Source organism: Seriola lalandi, unplaced genomic scaffold, assembly GCF_002814215.2.
Source record: "Seriola lalandi dorsalis isolate HSWRI2012SDOR001 ecotype SW California unplaced genomic scaffold, Sedor1 jcf7180002054519, whole genome shotgun sequence".
Taxonomy (NCBI): domain Eukaryota; kingdom Metazoa; phylum Chordata; class Actinopteri; order Carangiformes; family Carangidae; genus Seriola; species Seriola lalandi.
Window position 1 is genome coordinate 760612 of NW_019525072.1, and position 18300 is coordinate 778911.

An 18300-nucleotide genomic window follows, 5' to 3' on the forward strand; every position below is an offset into this window, starting at 1 on the left:
GCTGTAAGCCTCTTAAATATAATCCTCATTCCTCAACTAATGAATGCATATCCATCTCAGCAGTAACAGTAAAAAGATTTATTTTCCATATTATAACATACAAGGTCACTGCAAAAAGATTTTCAGGGAGACTTCAAACTAAGTTCAGCTTTACAAATGTGGTAGAAAACAGTGAAATTTGAGAATATCAAAGTGATTTCAAAGATTAAAAAAAAAAAAAAAAAAAAAAAAAAAAATACACCAAGGCACTGACAAAAAAGAAAAATGTATAAAAAGCCTTTTGCTTTGTAGATAAGATTGCATTTGGAATAACTCAGGTAAAAATACAGTACTTTGAATATGTATAAAGTGAGGTAAGCATCTGTGAGCAAACCAGTGCTGTCTATGTCTGCAGTGCAACTTCTTCCATAGACTGCAGGAAGCATCGGCTCATGACCTGTGGCTCCCTTCACGATAGACAAATAATTGCCAGGCTTTATCTTATTGGGAGCCACATTACGGTCACAATGCTGGTCAAAATGACAGCATATCATTGACTATAACACGAAAGGAATTTAGATTCATTTTGCTGAGATCATATGACGTTTTAGTCAAATCCCTGCTGTGACACTTTTGTTATCCACTGAAATAAGGCAGAGTTAAGTATTCATGTGAAGAAAGCAGAGAAATTACTTGGGGTTGGTTAAACCCAATTATTAAACTAATTTCCCTTCAATTATAAATCAGACAATTGTTTGCAAAAATATCTTAAACTTGATGGGATGTGACCACCATCTAACAAGTTCATTGCCAGCAGATCATTGCAGATTTACACCAGTAAACACTCAAATACATATGAAGATGGAATTTGTACTATGCAGACACCATGGTGAAATGAATGAGAGTGGGAAGCTCAGAAAAGCAAGTTGAATGGACTCAAAATAATACAATGAAATAATGTAGAGAGGAATAGAATTCATGAAAACATTTCAATCCATATATCTTTTAGAGCAGACAACAGAATGCAGTGACTTTTTTTTAATTTTTTTTTTTTTTTATCTGTACCAAGTAAAAAATAAATTACTTAAAAAGCATTCCCTGTTCAAGTCTGACAACCTTTCCACCCCGCATTATGTGCATGTAATCATGCAAACTCAATTCCTCAGTGGCATAGGGATCATGGTTTTGACAGTGCATTCAGGCAAACTCCCAATCCTTAGATATGACTAGGAGGCAGAAGTGTTCCTCCTTGTCCAAATACAAGTTCTTCTTGTTCAACTTGTTCGCTCTGCCGTAACTTTCTGTTGTCCTTCTGGTGTTTGTTCTTATTTTTGTTCCTGACCCATATTCCCCTCAGTCGCAGTTCTTCTCATCTTTCATCCGTCTGCTTTTCACATTCCCCTCACATCCTGCGAATGACTACAACAGTGGTGAGAACACCAGCCAGGAAAACCCCCAATGTCTGCCATGTAGGAGTGCCAAAGTAGGAACGAATGCCCTCCTAGAAATCATTAACAGACACAAATATTAACATATGTCTTACAAGCAATCAGGAGCAGAAGCTCAGTTACCATATGATTATTAGACGGTTAACTCCTTACCCAGCCTCCTTGCTCCCTGATCCAGTTGATCACATTATCCTGGAGGTAGTCCATGGTCCAGTTGATAATGGTTCTGATGATATCAGGAACCTGGGTCACAAGAGCCTGAGAGGAGTGCAAGAGAGATGCTTTAGATGTTCATTATTCAACAATAATTCCATAATACAGACATGTCTCCCTTTGTGTTGTTTTCAGAATGAGGTGAGGTACAACACATCTACTTCACTTACTTTGATGACAAGTCGACAGGCAAAGTAGAACAGGGCGACCACCCTGCCCCAGTTGAATCTTCCATCTGAAAAGATCTCAATTGCAACTTTCATAAACATGTCTTTCGTGGGATTGACTGAAGGGTCATTCATCATTCTGGGGAAACCAACATTGAGCAATTAGGGACTGGTTAATTGTACAGTTATTATTGGTAAAGCTTTTTAATTCAAAACACTTAGCACCTTTACTTTGATGGAACAGATCCACAGACATCCTACCTCTGGAGCTCAACATTTCCATCCAGCTCATCTCCAATCTGCTGCAGGCACTGGGCGAGCTTCTTGTGGTTTGGGTCACACAGCTCTCCTCCACCCAGCTGAGCCCTGGTCACCACAGTATTGCCGTTTCCATGGCGCCGAACCCGCTCATAGATGAAACTAGGGGGGGACACAGATACACAGTAATATCTATGATTTGAGTATTTACCCAGGTCAGTAAAGAGAAAGCAAGGTGTAGAGTGTAAACTTACTCCTTTAACAAGTCAGCTCCTACTTCCAGTATCTTATCTCTGCTATTGCCTGAAAGACAATGGTCATTGTTAAATCACTCAAACGCTGACAGAGCCGTTTTCCAATCAAGGCTAATAATTAGGGATGCACTACTTTGTGCTCATAACTGCATATTTACTATCGGTTGAGTCGGAGTCTTGGGTCACACTTTACCGTGAGTTCATTTATATTAGCCACACTTAGATCATCATATTAAATCATTATATTTTTGTTTATTATTCTCCCGTGAATTCACATTTTATGGTGTGCTTTTCTATTTATATCCACTGTGTAAAGTAAAAGAACCCCGTGAGAAACATTTACTCACAGCACATAATATCCACGGTGCTGGTTGTTCGTTAATTAAATTAACTTAAGTTAAATTTGCCGAAGTTAGACATTGTGGTGGCTACATAAGCCAAATATCTACCAAGCCAGACAGACCAATGGATTTCGATATTTTCGAGATCAAAGAGTAGCCAATCGTTATCTGTGTTTCGGTTTTGTTCAAACATATTTGCTAACTCACTGTTGTAGCTAATAAAGCTAACGCCGCATACGAAAACCCAGAGTAAGTGCTAGCTAACGTAAGGTTAACCTCAGTAAAGCTAATGTCAGCGCTAGCAAGCAAACAAGCTACAACCACAGAACAAGAGTTAATTCTTAAAATGTCAGATTGTCCTAGTCTACCAAACTGTTGGCGACACTGTCACAGTCAGTTTAAAGTTATAATACTGCTCATGGTAGCAGATACCTTGGTCGCCTCCTCCCGGGTGAGATGCCATCTTGTTGTCTGTTTAGATCACCAATACTTCCGTACAATCATGTGACAAGCTTTTATACTCTAGCGAGAACTGCGGCCGCAGGTCACAAGTCTTCACTGAGACTGATAGGACTGATTCAATCAGTCAAAAAACAAATAAATCTGATTGACAAGAGCTGTGACACTGTTTACACAAAGTTGGTGAACTATTAAAGAAAAGGCGTGTACTGCTTCAGAGGCGGGGTAGTTATTCACTGTCAGCTATGTTTTATAGATCTACTCACCGCAACCTCACCCCTGTCACATCGCCTTTGGGACAATAAATTAACAACGAACCGTCTTAAAGCGGTCTTTACGTTGTTTGTTACATTTATCAGTTATAAAAGTTTGTGAATAAAAAATGTTTAATTTTTGAGTCTCGCCTTTTCATAAACGTCACTTCCTTTGACTCGCAGTCTTCCGTCCGTCGCGCGCATGCATAGGCCTCTTTACGACTCTGCTGGCAAAGATGGCGGACGCACAAGTACGTTTGGGAGAACGGCGTGGTGAACTTAAATCGATATATATACATTTAAACAAACGTATTAGGCAGGTTATATTAAGTATGTACCTCTGTGTGCTCCTTATACACGGCCCAGAGCCATTCCAAAACACACTCAGACTTCAATAGCTGAGATTTGTTGTTGCCGATCTGCATACCCTCGTGTAACGTTGAACTAGCCGGGGTGCTAACTTTGTTAGCTTAGCATGCTACTATTAACTTCCCAATTGTAAGTGACTTGTTTTATTCATGCTGCCAGCTGTAGCAATTCCAAATAGAGTATTTTGCCTGCCTGTAATTTACCTGGCTGTTTGTCTTGTCAGCGAAGGGTGATATCTTTCATAAGAGGAAGTCAGCTTTGAACTAGCTAGAAGGGCCAGGCAGCGATGTGTGAAACGGGTGGCTCCTGTGTGAGACTGTGGATGGCAATGTTAACGTGGGTTCGGTGATTCACGGCCTTCATATTGTTATACTTTTGTTACTTCACAGACCGAGAGGGCTTATCAGAAACAGCCCACCATCTTCCAGAACAAGAAGCGTGTTCTGGTCGCCGATGGTGGCAAGGAAGCCAAGGAAAAGCTCCCCCGCTACCACAAAAGTGTCGGGCTTGGCTTCAAAACCCCAAGAGAGGTAACTCACCGTCCTCGAATTTAGTCAGATTAAAGGGAAATTGTAGCTGTTCAGTTTTTAATTGTAAACTGCAAGTGATGCTCTTTCTCACGATGGTCTTCCAAGCCTCCATGGTTCTGACGACAATGCCTTTTGGCAACACTGATGCAGTCACAGAGTTTTAAGTTTGACTTGATTTCATTGCTAGGGAAAATGCCAACACGAATAACACTAACAACATTCTTTGTTTTTCTCCAGGCTATTGACGGCACTTACATTGACAAGAAATGCCCCTTCACTGGAAATGTCTCCATCCGTGGCCGTATCCTCTCTGGTCAGTTTACTGACAACAAACTTTAACACCTGCCTGTTGGCACTGGCTTGGGTTGCTGCAGTAGTGTTTGTATGAGTCCATGCATTTGCTGTTATTTAAACATTAAATTCTGCTGCAGTAAAACAAACTACACACAAAGTGACCTATTGATCCTTAAATACATTATGTAATTATCTTACCATGGATGGTTCCTCACTTTGGTTTTATTTATTGTACAGTTTAGAGACTCCAAGCCTTGAAAACGTGAGTAAAAATGCACTACACTGAATAGAATATCCACCCTATAAGATGCATGTGAAGCAATCCAAGCCAGACCCAACAGGTTAATACAAACTGCATTTTTTTTTTTTTTTTTGGTCACTGTCCTGCAAATGATGTTTTTCTCACGATGGTCTTCTAAGCCCTCTGGGTTCTGACGACAATGCCTAATGGCAACACTGATGTAGTCTAGTGACAATAATTTATTTGTAATAAAACTGAAACAAAAAATTCTCAGATCCTCCTAGTATCTTGACATCTCATTTTTAAGTGACTTCTGTAATTTCTGTAGAAAGCTGTTTCTCACATTATGATTCTGTGTGTCCTGAAGGTGTGGTGACCAAAATGAAGATGCAGAGGACCATCGTCATCAGACGCGACTACCTGCATTACATCCGCAAGTACAACCGTTTTGAGAAGAGGCACAAGAACCTCTCCGTCCATCTGTCACCTTGCTTCAGGTACTACTCCTCTCACGTGTTAATTTAATATTCAGTCATAGCAAACATGGAATCATTTGATTCAAAAGTAAACATCACTAAATCAGCATCTGTCTGTTGTCTGAATGTGATGCCACAATCTTTACAAAAAACTGTTAAATTTGCTGCAAATGATGTCTTTCTCACGATGGTCTTCCAAGCTCAGGAAGCTCTGACGACAATGCCTTTGGCAAACACTGATGCAGCTCTGCTTTAAACCTCCTGCTCAGAGCTAAACCTTTATCAGCTTGACATTGGACAGAGATATACCCCAACCACCTCTTAATATCTGTCTGGGTTGTGTTTTTCTGCAGAGACGTCACAGTTGGAGACATTGTGACCGTCGGAGAGTGCAGACCACTCAGCAAGACCGTGAGGTTCAACGTCCTCAAAGTGACAAAGGCTGCAGGCGCCAAGAAGCAGTTCCAGAAGTTTTAGGCATTTTGACTATGAACAGGAAGGCCACAGTTACTAACTTGTCTCATTGTCAAATAAAGAAAACGTTGTTTAAATAGCCCTTTTTTGCCATTTCTTTGTCAGTCTAAAATGTTCAACTAAACAATACATGCACATAAACTGATCTGCTTCCGTTTTATTTTCCTAAGTATATTCAGTCTGTTCATGGTGGTACACTGCATATTACAAGTTGATGTGTGGTAAGGATTATAGATGCAAAAGAGAATTAATCTGCGTTTATATAGTTATGATTTAAAGGACGAACTCTAAAATCTGGTCTTAACATTCAGTGAATAAAGACTTAGATTGGCTAAATAAGAAAAATTAGATGGTAATTATATGGGACACTTGAAGTAGTTAAGCTCTTTTTATTTTTTTATTTTTTAATTTATTTTTTTATTTTAGTCAAATATATTTACATTGACAATTGTTCTTAACCCATTTACTAATCTTTACCCCCATTAAAAAGAAATTTGACTATATTGATAGGACGGCTAAGATGAATGGAAAGTATTTTTTCCTGTTCCTTAGATTGCCTTCTCCACATCCTAGAAATTGCCACACCCTGCATTACTAGTTTAAAAAACCTACTGAATACTTTGTAGCCCAGAACTAGAAGTGGAAAAGTAAAATCAGAACCATCTGTTCCAGCCAAATACTGTGTCCTTACCATAAAAAGGAGACAACAGTGTCTATATGCAGATCAAACGTGTAACCAATATCACAATACTGTAATGCAGAGAGGGGAATAATTATTGTATAGGATATGTACTGTAAAAATGTACTTGTATACATACATTTGGTGTAAAATGAGTGGAGAAACAGGATAACGATGCACCCATCCATAGGGCATAAGGGGTCTGAAAATGAAAATTATGTGAATTATATGCTGTGGTCTTCAAAGACACCAGATCTCAACCCAGTGTGAACACGTATGGGAGATTTTGGACCGACGTGTTTCACAGTTCTCTTCACCATCATCACCAAAACACCCTGTGAGGGAAAATGTTTTGGAAGAATAATGTTCATCCCTCCAGTTTTCCAAGTTCCAGAGTTAAGAGACTTGTAGAATCAATAACCAAGGAGCACTGAAGCTGTTCTGGCAGCGTGTGGTGGCTCAAGACACTTTATACTGTTTTTTTACTTAAATTTGTCATTTGTTTAAATTCATGATCATCTGTATTTGTACAGTATATACAGTCTGGTTAGATTTCCTATTGACAACAACCCAATGAAAGGACCACCTCTTTTTTTTTTCAGATTTGATTAGATCAAAATGCCAAAAAGCAGCTGCTTCACCTGATACACAGCATCCCAATGTAAAAAGGTTTTGCAAAATTAACAGAGAAATAACGAAAACAAGATCTGCGATATGATAAAGGTTACGAGTTAATACACACACCATACTGAGAGAGTATAGGGTTGAAAATATGTGGAATTTACATCAAGTCATTCAGCAGTGTGCTCATTCACCTCCGTGTGAGCAACAGGCACACTTTGATAGAATTTCACCTTTTAAATCTATATAAGATTACAGACATAGAGATGCAGGAGTGGAGTGTGAGTAATAGAATGGAAGAACCAGATGTACAAATGAAATATTATATATTTTTTATTTTAAGACATTGTCTTATAGTATACCTTGTTATCTAATAAGGATCTTTTAAGGTATCAATATGCCTGCAGCGCCTCCCAATGGTGCAGAAGTTTAGAACATGTTTTTTCACACAAAACAAATGTGACCAGCAGAGGGCAACAGATAACTGCTTTATCCTGATAAGTAATGCATACTTGAATCCAACACACTAAGCTACTTTGTGTAACTGCTAAAATTTTGTCTTTGAACTGGAGGTAAAAGCTCTTTTTGTTACAATTTTCAAAATAATGTGCATGTGTAAATGATCTTATTCTATGACTGAATTCATGTATTGGCACTGCTGACTTTCTGAGAGAGTCGCTCATTTACAATAGCAATGAATCAACATGATTTCATAAAAATAAGTAAACTTCTTTACACCTCACTAAATAAAGCTCTGGTCAGGAATGTGATCAAATGATTGAACGTTCAGCATGTTCCTCCTAATAATTTGAGATAAATTTAAGCTCACATTAGTGAAATAAAGATACACATGCAAGATTTAGGCAAACCTATAATGTGGGTGCACAATGCGAGATTACAGTATTATTTGAGCGATGAATATGCGAAGGAAGGGAGGAGGGATAATTGTCACAGAAATAAGTTGCTATGTTTGCTTGATTTTTGCAAATGTTTTTTTTTTTTTTTGATCAGCCTGTAGCTCAAAGTTGATCAATCACTGTAATCCAACGACTTCAGCATCACTATGACGCTCTAGCTAGAATATGACCTCCTTCCTTTGTACAGTTACAGCCGTGATGATGCTCAATAGTGTCTGAGATCCAGCTAAACACATGCAAATGCAACAAGCGTGGATCTCCGTGTATTCATGGCCTGTCTGCATCAGCTGAGTCATTTGCATGTGTCCTTATTATTACTCGAGAAGATGACAGCTTTTCTGTATGGGAATCAGCTTATCAACCCCCCCACCCCCTCCACTCAGCCTGGCCTTCTGTCTGCTGAGTGCCATGGCAGAGGGATCTCTATTAACATAATGATGCTGTACATGTTTCTTTCCCAGTGCTCCAATGAATGTGGACCATATGGTGATGACGTGAAGAGGAGAAAGTGGCTGATGTGAGCTCAGCCGTGCAAATGGTCTCATCATTTAATGATTAGCAGAGCAAGCAACCGTCAATCTGAGAGGTTTGCTTTGGAAAAAAAACAAATATTTCCCTCAGTGACGTTTCACCTCACTTTTTCTTGTACTAAGAAAAATACCAGCTCTCCAGCCATGCTACAATGTTTACCTAAACAGCAGCAAACTCAGCTTCAAACCGCAAATTGTCCTCTCTTGAGCTGGGGCTTTCCCAGCTCCTTCTCTCTACAGGCGCAGACACTACAGGAGGGTGGGAGGGCCTCAGGATGTTCTCTGAATAACAGGCCCTCTCATGAGCAGACACCCCAGGGAGCATGACGGCCCAGTGGGCCACCCAGTCCACATGAGTGCATACATGCTCCCACAGAGTGTTTGTTTGAGGGCAGAGGTCTGATCCCTCAAAAAAGTCCAAGCAACCATAATAAACCCAGGCTGACAGTGTTAAACTGTGATGGATATGTGCTGTTAGAGAGGCCTGTTAGTATAGCTGTGGGTTATCTGCTGATCTGTGTGTGTTTTTAAATGTTTGTTAATCAGAAAGTCAAGATAACACAAATCAACCATTAAAACTTCAGTGTATGGATGAGATTAGACATAGGACAGAATCTTACAAGAGCGATGGAAGAGTTTGATTCTTTGTTGTTTTTAAAGTTTACAGACAGAAACACTAGTGTTACCAAGTAGTAAAACACATGTTTGACTTTACTTTTGTGACACAGCTTTTTGCATTATCATAATGATTCTTGGTTTAATTGCATGTTGTGATGGATTTTGTCAACTGGTCCCGACATGTGACGTGAAAATTATCTGTTCTGAGTTTCTGATGCACAGAATGAAGGAATACATTTCTTGCCTTTGTCCCACATTTTTGCTGGATTTGAAAACAAATAGACGAGGAGCTAGAAAGCTATTCAAACAGCACAATTTAACCCCACGTCCTGAGAGACGAACACATGTCTCGTCCCAGCTCGTGCCTCTGCTAAACAACGCTCAGTTTTCCATTTGGAGGCATCGCCAAAAGGTGAGGGTGAACCGTGTAGATGGAGATTTAGTGCTACGTCCGTCAGAGGTTACTCTGTATGGACATCTCTCTTGTCAGTGGCAGCAGACACACACACACACTCCTTTTGAACTACCTCACTTCACATTCCTCCAGTTTGCCAACATGTTTACCCAGTGTCATGGAGCATGCTTGCGGTCGTGCTTACTTGTGTATCTAATGGCGGGGATATTAGCTCAGAGGGTCAATCCAATGAGGGTAATGGCCATTATTAAAACAGGGGCCTTCTGGTGGCTCAGCAGGAGGTGTGGGCAGGATGGGGTTGGTGGGGTGGGGGGTCAGACCCTTGTTGTGGGTTTTTTGGAGGCTGTCAGCAGCAACCAAACTGTTTTCCAGCAGAAACAGAAGCAGTAGACGAGAGCTGATGGGCTGAGCAGCTGGAGACCATGTTATGTGATGGAGCCGGGGCTGTAACAGATAAAGCCCTTCATCCTCTGGTCTCTTCTGCTTCATCGTAGGCTGTGCTACATACACAACTGGGCTTCTGTATTCCCTTATTTTTAAACTGTATCTATTTCCTCTCACTATATATTGACTAATGGCCTGAAATAAAGTGAATATATTGATTAATTGACTGGCTGACAGTGGTGGAAGGAAGCACTAAGATCTACTCTTACTTAAGAAGAATGATTGTGGCATAAATGTTTGAACATCACTTTAATACTGCAGCTGGTAAAGATGGGGCTCATTTTATTTACTTTGTATTCTGCTGTGTAGCTTTGCTTTCTATAGATTAAATCTAGAAAGCAGCTGGTAACTACAGCTGTTGAATAGGTAAATGTAGTGAAGTAAAAAGTACAATATAGTAGAATTATAAAGTAACATAATATGGTATTACTCAAGTACATGTACATCAAAATTGTGCTTAAGTACATGTACTCTCACTGTTACTCTCCACAGCTGTTGACTGATTTATATGTGTAACTAACGGATCCCTGTGGTGACCGGATATCTTAGCCGTCACGAAAGTATAAATTCATTACATTACAAATACTAAGCCAAGATAACAAGAGCTACTGATGTAATATTTTGCACAATTCATTAAAGTGGTGGATAAAGGCAAAATATGTCTGTAAAATCAGTAAATGTGAATCTATTGTACCTTCTGAGGTGTACCTCTTGATGTGTAATTATCATACACTTTTCCGCTTTTTTTTTTTTTACTGCAATATAATAAACCATTAAACCCTGCTCATCACTGCTGGGGTGCACAACAGGAGCACTGTGGGCTCTTCCAAGGGTCGGCACAGGGTCACCCTTTCGCATCTGGACATGTCATCAGCCCTACAGATCTGCACAAAGGCAGCCAGTGTTCTTGGACCAGAGACAGACTTGTGTCCGACAACATCCTATTGACAAAAATATGCATCATTTTATTCAACAATTAACAAATTGTCACATGTGCGGGCCTCAAACTGTACTTAAACATATTAAATGTCAGGGTTAGTGTCAATGAAAGTAGATATGGTGGATAATGAGCATGTCGTGATCTATTACTTGCAGGTTCAAAGGTTGCGGTCACAGTTATCAGTGTCTGATATCTACAACAGCACCGTGAGCTTCTTAACTGATTTTAAGTGATTCAACAGATGCGCACACTTCTTCTCCTATCTCATCAAGACCGCAGAGCTGTGTCTCTGAAAATGTGTCTGTCAGTGCTTTATGAAAACACTGGTCATATATACCACCGATTCTTATTTACATATGTGTGAAAATGATCTGATGGGTAAAGTTTCATTCCTGCTCGGTGACTCCTGCAGAGCTCCATATCAAAGAGTATCACTTACCAAACCTTGATTGATCGTCGCTCACCTGGCCCGTCTGGTAAGCTGAGATGCTTGCAACCACATCTTAAATTTGCACGACATCTCCTGATTCAATATTCTCATGTTCGTGCCTGCCTGTCTGACACACAAGCCTGCATGTCTGCCATGTGTGAGCGCGACGTGCATCATCAGTTTTTTTTTTTTTTTTTTTTTTACAACATGTTGTCAGATCAAAGTGTGGGGCTGGTGCTAGCAGGTCAAAGGACAGGGTGTTTTGCGTGCAGCAGCGCATTCAGGTCATGTGTGAACCATCCAGCATGGCTGTCATCAGAGCATCCCTGGGGTGTGCTCTCGCTGAGTGATGGCCTCACACTGGAGCCCCGAAACCTGCAGTCCAGAGAGCAAGCAGGATCTGGACTGCATATCTAACAAGTAGTACTAGTAGAGCTTCATGTATGATACCAGGTGTCTTGGGTCAGCAGATAGAAAACATTTGTATACACAGACGTGCTCTGTTCTGGATACAACAAGTAGAACTTGCACAATAGATAAACCAGATCATTGTTAATGAAGGCAAAAAACAAAAAAAAAAACAACAAAGAATTACCACACAAATACCGGAAGTTTCAGTCCTTTGTTTGCAGGTTTCTTACATTCTTTGAGCTTGTGTTTGAGTCTGTAACAAAAGAATTGTAAAGTGTAACACTTCTCTCTATAAAAGGTAACAGGAGAAACTCAAAGCAACGCCCCACAGCAACAGTTTGTGCTGCTATTGAGTGGTTCCTCTCCAGCAGGAGGAATTCACCCCGGCAGATGGCGGGGCCGAGGCCCTCGAGGCCCCCAGGCAATGCTACACCCTGGGACCCGGATATCTAATCGTGCCCTGTTGAGCCTCTCACCTGCTGCTCCGCCGCTCACAATGTTATCTCATCTCCCTGACCTATTGTGGCTCCCATCGGAGATAATGACAGTTGAGAGACCCACGCAGACCCGGAGCAGGGGCTCGTTCTCCCCGGAGAGAGGCAGGATCATGGGAAACCTCGGAGTAATCGATCTCTCCATCTCGCCTCCTCTGGTGGATCTTGTTTCTTATGGTGACCTGCAGACAGCCACTGCGTTGTTTGTGTTTATGGCACAGATTGCTATGATTTTAAAAGCAGCTATTCTTAGCGCTGCATGTAATGTTATTATTCTTTATAAATGGGTTGTGGTTGGTCACTCTACCTCTTTACCACTATACATTGTAGTGAATGTTTGTATACTTTCCTATTGTACTTAACAGGGAATATTTTTCTTAGAAAGTGGAACAAAGCAGTGCAATGTAAAATCAACAGTGACATTTCATTTGTTTATTCATGTTGTCTTGACCTGCCATTTTGCATTGTAGTTTTACAATGGGAGAACATTTTCGCTCTTTCACCATGAGCTCATAAACGGTCAGACCATAAATCTGCCGCCTTGGGTAACCACAGTTGGTTGCATTTTGAAATCCCAAATATCGCAACCTTCTTATGACCAAACCACGGTGTTGTGCTGTGGAGAATTTTGTTGTTGTTGTCTTTTTCTCTTGCTCTCCACCGTTTTAATTTTCACTCAGTCATTTTCCCTGAGAAAACACCATCATGTTCCAGCGTGACCTCGGTTCCCACCATCTCAGACAGATATTTGTCACAGTGGCCCAGTTCTCACTGAGCTCCGCTGGATCATTAATGGGACTTTCACTGCTTCATCTTGAATATGTACCTCCTCAGCGCAGCACATCGCTCTGTGGATGGGAAAGTGACCTGGTGTGTCAAAAATATTAATGTAGTGTTATACTTTATGTCAAAAGAAGATCCAATTCCAATTTGTATGCAGTTCTTCCTGCCAATTTAGCGTACAACATATATTCAGATAACCAGCTTTGGGGCCAAGGTTCACTCTGAAGTTACTGTACTTGCAAAGCATAGACCAAGGTCCTTCTATACAAAGGGTTCTGACATAACATAAACACTGAACATGTGTCTCGTCCTGGAGCAGTGATCTATATACTACCTGTATAAACTTGAGGCACTGTGCTCTGACTTATTCTGTGTCATGACAAGATTCTGACACTCACATACAATACAATAACATACATAATTTGTAACATACAAAATACAATTCCTTGACCAAATCAATTACTTATTAGTTGTTCATGTCCAAACATTTCTACCTCTTCACACTGTCTGCAGATCCAAGCCCAGTTCTTCGGATTGAAGATGTAAATCTTTAAAAACTGTTCACAAATATATATTTTTTATTTTCTAAAAAGGCTAAATAATCACCTAAAAACAGCGAGGCACTAGACTTTTAGACTTTTTTATTTTACAATACTCCAGAACTTAACAGTGTTTTTATTTTTAGCTGCAGATTCCTTGTTCTAGTAAGTATTTGTGGCCAGAGGATGATGTGTGTTAGAACAGTGTCTCACTGATGTGTTTTTAATTGTTTTTGGACAACAGTTGAGCTCCCAATGCACAGAGGAATAAACTCTATCAGCCTTTGGACACACATTGCTGGTTTTGGTCTTTTTTATTGGATTTTTTGTTAATAAAAAAATATTGCATCCTCAGACTTATTGTTAACATTAACCTTAAAGGGTTAGTCCAGCTATTTCATATTTTCCAACTATTTGATATTGCACTTCCATAAAGACAAGAAGGTTCCTTGAATGGCTCCACAAATCCTTATATTATATATCCTAACTCTATAGGTACTTTCATTAGAGCCTCTTTACCTCTCAAATACCCACCTCTTTCAAACCCCACACCTACCGTCTGTGAGTCTGCAGTCCAAGTCGAGATACCGTAACTCTGATGGCATTGTCAGCATCCTTTTCTTAAACTTTCAGTGATACAGAAGATATAAAACAGCTGTTTTCACAAGCTGAGAAAAGCACTTTTTCATGATCAGAAACCTGAGTGGTGGATTGCCTTTTTCAAGGACAAAAATGGTGGTAAGCTCAGGCTTTGTCTATTTGATTCAAGTTTCAAACATGCTTAACAAAATATGACCAAAAAAAAAAAAAACACCCAACAGCAGTTAAAATAATCGCTGTATCTATACTTGTGTCCTATATGTGCAGTAAAACATATGCAGTCTAGTTTGACTATGATGTATTTTGAGTCCTGCTGCAAACATAAAGGGAAGGAAGTGAAGGGAGTTTGACAATGATCTGTTTCATCGCCAGTTTTTGTATGAACAGAAAAAAAGAGTATCTTCTTGCTTCAGTAAACTTCACAAAAGAGATCAAATGCAAGGAGCACACCCAATTATTGTGTGAGCGGCTTAAACTGTGTTGCCTTTGTAGTCAAACAATCAATATGTAACCAAGAGAAAGGAAATGGAGTTCTTTAGGGTCTCGGACAATGCAAAGAGAAGCACAGTGTATGGTTTTCACATGAGATCTCCTACAGACTTGGCCTCATTAAAGGTCACTCTGCATTCAGCTTTTCCACTTCAGTGGGCTTTAAGGAGGGTATGAGTCTTTGTGGAGTGAAATGCTCTCAGATCCAATACAGTTTTACCTCATGGCAGAACTTTCAGTTTATGAACTTTGTGATTCATAGTTCAGGAAATCTGGAAGATATTTTGTACTTTTCTAGCTTGGCAGAACAACACTCTCTAAATCAAATGTACATATGTTCTGTGTATTGTTCAAAATTCTATCTATAATCATGAGATTATGAAGATTTTTCAGGCTCACATGTCGGCTTAACTAAATTAAGAAAACTGAGAAAGTCTCAATGTCAAGTAAATCCTGCAACAGCAAGAGCAAAAGGGGAACTTACATTTGGTGACAGACATTGCAGATACAAAGTTGGATTTTCTGCTTTATGACAATTAACCCTAAGTAAACTCACCAATTCATTGTCAGTGAAAAGTTTCCTCTTAATGACATTGTATTTTGTCATTGTTGATGTAGTTTGGTACATTTATAGACATTTGTGATATTTTGCCATTGAGGGAGACATTATGTAGTTAATGGTGACTTAATGTCGCAGCTCTCCATTAGATGTCTGAATCCAGGAACTCAAGAGGACTTATTTTATTGTATAAAGGCAGATATCCATGTATTTTTGATTATAAAGCAGGTCTAGGTTCTATATTAATATTGTAAAAGTAAGTGCTCAGTCCACAGAGAAATGCATACAGCCTGTATTCAGAAACTGAACCTTAAAACAAGCCGTCAGGACTTCTGTAACTTTGAGATGTCACAACGAAGCAGTCACCACTCTCAGTCATGCCCCAAGCCCTGAGTGTTTACCTGAAATCTGCTATATTTTTTATTCAATCACTCAGAAAACAGTCAATCAGAAGAGAGGCTGGCCCACCAACCTGTTTTTACTGGAGAGAAGTTTGAGAGAGGAGATGTAAAACTACATTGAGATGCTTTCTGGTACTTATTCTGTATCTTCCTATGGATCTCAAAACCTCAAATAAAACACCAGAAAAGTGTAAAATATGGGCCCTTTAATGATGTCTTTGTGTAAAAAATGGAAATTAAAATTTCTAATCAAAAAACAACCGGAGATCATGACCTCCATGTCCTCAGTTGAAGTTATGGCCCCGGTTGACATGCCTTTTCTGCAGGCAAAACAAACTGTGGAGCAAGACCTCCTCCCTGAGAAACAGAGCAGGGTCTCACCGCAACAGAAACCAAAGTGACACTGCTGATAACCCTGTGCCATTGTGTGCCTGGCTGCCAGAGCATCTCTGTTGCACGGCAGTGTGTAAAACACGATGGAGATAACAGCAAATCCCAAACATTCCCCAAAAGAAAAAACAAATCCTACATTTTTCTTCCACAAAAGCAAACACCAAATCTCCTTATCTTAAGATGGATTGCATCTGTAAGACCACCACCATTCAAAGAGAGGAAACGCTGATGTTTTGTAATGTTATGCCTCAGGGGACAAAATGGCATTTTGTAACTTATATGAAAATATACTTTGTTTAAAAAAGAGAGCAGACTGGTGTGTGTGTGTGTGCTTACAACCTTATGGAAATGCATGCTTAGTATGGAAAATCCCAGTGGCCCATTAACTGAATCACAAACAAGTTTGTCAGTGAAATGCAGGATCATTCAAACACAACAGATTTTGAAATCCAAGCACAAAATTACTCGACAACTGACTTATCTTCCCATTGTGACATATTTTACTTGCCATACACAGTATAAAAACTGAACAAATTCAGCATTTATCTAAACAAAAAGAAATGAATGTGGTGGACACGCTTTCAAAATCAAAACCAATCAAAATCTACCTTAAGAAAATACTGTTTGACCCACCTTAGCCACCTCTGACAGAAGGGTGGGCACCAAAATAATCTCTGCATCTTGAGTCGCAACTATAGCTCTGTGCACTTTGAAGCAGCACGCAATTGATAGCTATGTGAACATGTACAATATATTGCTTGATTGAGGCTAAAGCTGTCCTAGGCAATCATTCAGTATCTTCGCCAGTTGTTGATCCACGTAAAAGATATGAAAATAAAGAAACAGGTAGTGTAAGTTGATGCACTATGAAATGCCCCTGCCTTGAGTAAAGCTGGGTTGGGTTATTACTGTAGGTAGAAGGGCAGTTAGGCGGACATGCTCACGTTTGCAGTTTATGTTAAAGCAGATAAACACACTGTTTAATTCCTTACACATTGGCTCTTTGCATATGTTTGGTTTTGGAAATGCTAAAAAAAAAAAAAAAAGTATCACTCTTACTACAGCCACACAAACACCTCTTTAATATGGAGAAATCCAAAATTTGGTGGCAGAAGTTGAGTGAATTAAAAGAAGTTGATGTTTTTCAAAGTACAAAATAACTTCAGTAATTTAGGATTCTGTTTTTCCCAGCACATTTAAATTTTATTTGAACAAAAATCAGTCTTCATCATGAGAGAAATGGCATTTTAATTGTCCATATATCTGTCTGATCCGACTCTAGAGATTACAGCTGAGAAACACAAGTTCTAGGAGTTCCCCTCTATTACAAGGTAGTGCAGGTGAGAGCAGGTAAGGGCTGGGTGTGGGGCGAAAGGCAAACTCCAAAAAGATGAAAACAAAAGTGCAAAAAAGGTGGACCAACACAGCTGAGACAAATGTGACAAAAACTGTTTCAAGCTGTTATGCTGTCGCTTCCACTACTCCTAACTGGCGTCATGCTGTAGGCTATGCTAACGTTTTAGCATGCACGCTCTGGATATTCGGTGACAGTCCTCTTCGTTACATAAGATGACCCCCTGGCCAGACTCAGAGTATCAGCGTATCACTGCAGTAATGACAACAAATTGCCTCAACACCGGTATGTGACAGTGCTGAAGTAACAGAGGAGGATTACACTCCATCAAACCTTTCTCAGGGGTTTATCCAAGAGCCACATCCTGCGCTCCATCAATAACAACAGAATCAATTTGTTTGCTTTTCACTTATCATGTGGAAAAAAGTGACTCATTTAATGACACACAGACACAGTAACAGAAAGAAAGAAAGAAAAAAGAAAGAAAGAAAGAAAGAAAGAAAGAAAGAAAGAAAGAAAGAAAGAAAGAAAGAAAGAAAAAGAAAGAAAGAAAAAAAAGAGCTGCTCTGCATCCTAGCAAAGTGGCCCCAACATAAACAGTGATCTGTTGAACAGCAGAGTAAACTTCCTCTGCTTGCACTGGTGCACACACTTCCTGAGGGGATTGAGCGATGCATCAGGCTGAACCCCGTTCTCCATAAAGGCTGGAAGTGTCTCATCCGACAAGCAAATGGGCCAACCCAGCAAATTCAAGCCACATGCTGACCACTTGCTTGTCTCCTGTTACTGTAGGTTATCTGTGCACGCCGCCTGAAATGAATACAGTGTGCTCAGAAATTCCCGCTGATTTTTTTGAATAATAAAATAGATTTTTTTTTGTCGATATGGACATAGGTCAGGCCACCACTTCTGACTGAAATATTTCA

At 39.8% G+C, this 18300-nt stretch overlaps 2 protein-coding genes and 3 non-coding genes across 5 annotated transcripts; 4 read left to right on the forward strand and 1 right to left on the reverse strand.

The window, feature by feature from the left end:
- Positions 1 to 63: 63 nt before the first annotated feature.
- On the reverse strand, positions 64 to 3304 carry baxa (BCL2 associated X, apoptosis regulator a). The gene is made up of 6 exons (XM_023413862.2): positions 3093 to 3304; positions 2320 to 2368; positions 2069 to 2227; positions 1811 to 1946; positions 1581 to 1685; positions 64 to 1480 (listed from the first exon to the last, which is right to left on the reverse strand). Exons 1-6 carry the CDS (start codon positions 3121 to 3123, stop codon positions 1382 to 1384), a joined length of 579 nt encoding a protein of 192 aa, XP_023269630.1. The 5' UTR covers positions 3124 to 3304; the 3' UTR covers positions 64 to 1381.
- A 164-nt stretch (positions 3305 to 3468) lies between these two features.
- Positions 3469 to 5836, forward strand: rps11 (ribosomal protein S11). The gene is made up of 5 exons (XM_023414002.2): positions 3469 to 3624; positions 4132 to 4272; positions 4510 to 4585; positions 5175 to 5304; positions 5637 to 5836. The coding sequence occupies exons 1-5, from the start codon at positions 3610 to 3612 to the stop codon at positions 5758 to 5760; spliced, it is 486 nt and encodes a 161-aa protein (XP_023269770.1). The 5' UTR covers positions 3469 to 3609; the 3' UTR covers positions 5761 to 5836.
- Positions 4342 to 4426, forward strand: LOC111660638 (small nucleolar RNA SNORD35). Its single transcript, XR_002761162.1, has one exon. It is a non-coding gene; the product is annotated as a small nucleolar RNA SNORD35 (small nucleolar RNA).
- Positions 4952 to 5035, forward strand: LOC111660642 (small nucleolar RNA SNORD35). Its single transcript, XR_002761166.1, has one exon. It is a non-coding gene; the product is annotated as a small nucleolar RNA SNORD35 (small nucleolar RNA).
- Positions 5449 to 5532, forward strand: LOC111660643 (small nucleolar RNA SNORD35). Its single transcript, XR_002761167.1, has one exon. It is a non-coding gene; the product is annotated as a small nucleolar RNA SNORD35 (small nucleolar RNA).
- Positions 5837 to 18300: the final 12464 nt, after the last annotated feature.

Bases quoted from the DNA above. Each gene is read 5' to 3' on its own strand.
- baxa (XM_023413862.2), bottom strand. From the start codon at position 3,123: ATGGCATCTCACCCGGGAGGAGGCGACCAAG. The intron at 2,369-3,092 runs GTATCTGCTACC...ATTGTCTTTCAG, and splicing joins CCCGGGAGGAGGCGACCAAG to GCAATAGCAGAGATAAGATA. The intron at 1,686-1,810 runs GTAAGTGAAGTA...CACTCCTCTCAG, and splicing joins CCTGTCGACTTGTCATCAAA to GCTCTTGTGACCCAGGTTCC.
- rps11 (XM_023414002.2), top strand. The intron at 4,586-5,174 runs GTCAGTTTACTG...TGTGTCCTGAAG, and splicing joins CCGTGGCCGTATCCTCTCTG to GTGTGGTGACCAAAATGAAG. The intron at 5,305-5,636 runs GTACTACTCCTC...GTTTTTCTGCAG, and splicing joins CATCTGTCACCTTGCTTCAG to AGACGTCACAGTTGGAGACA.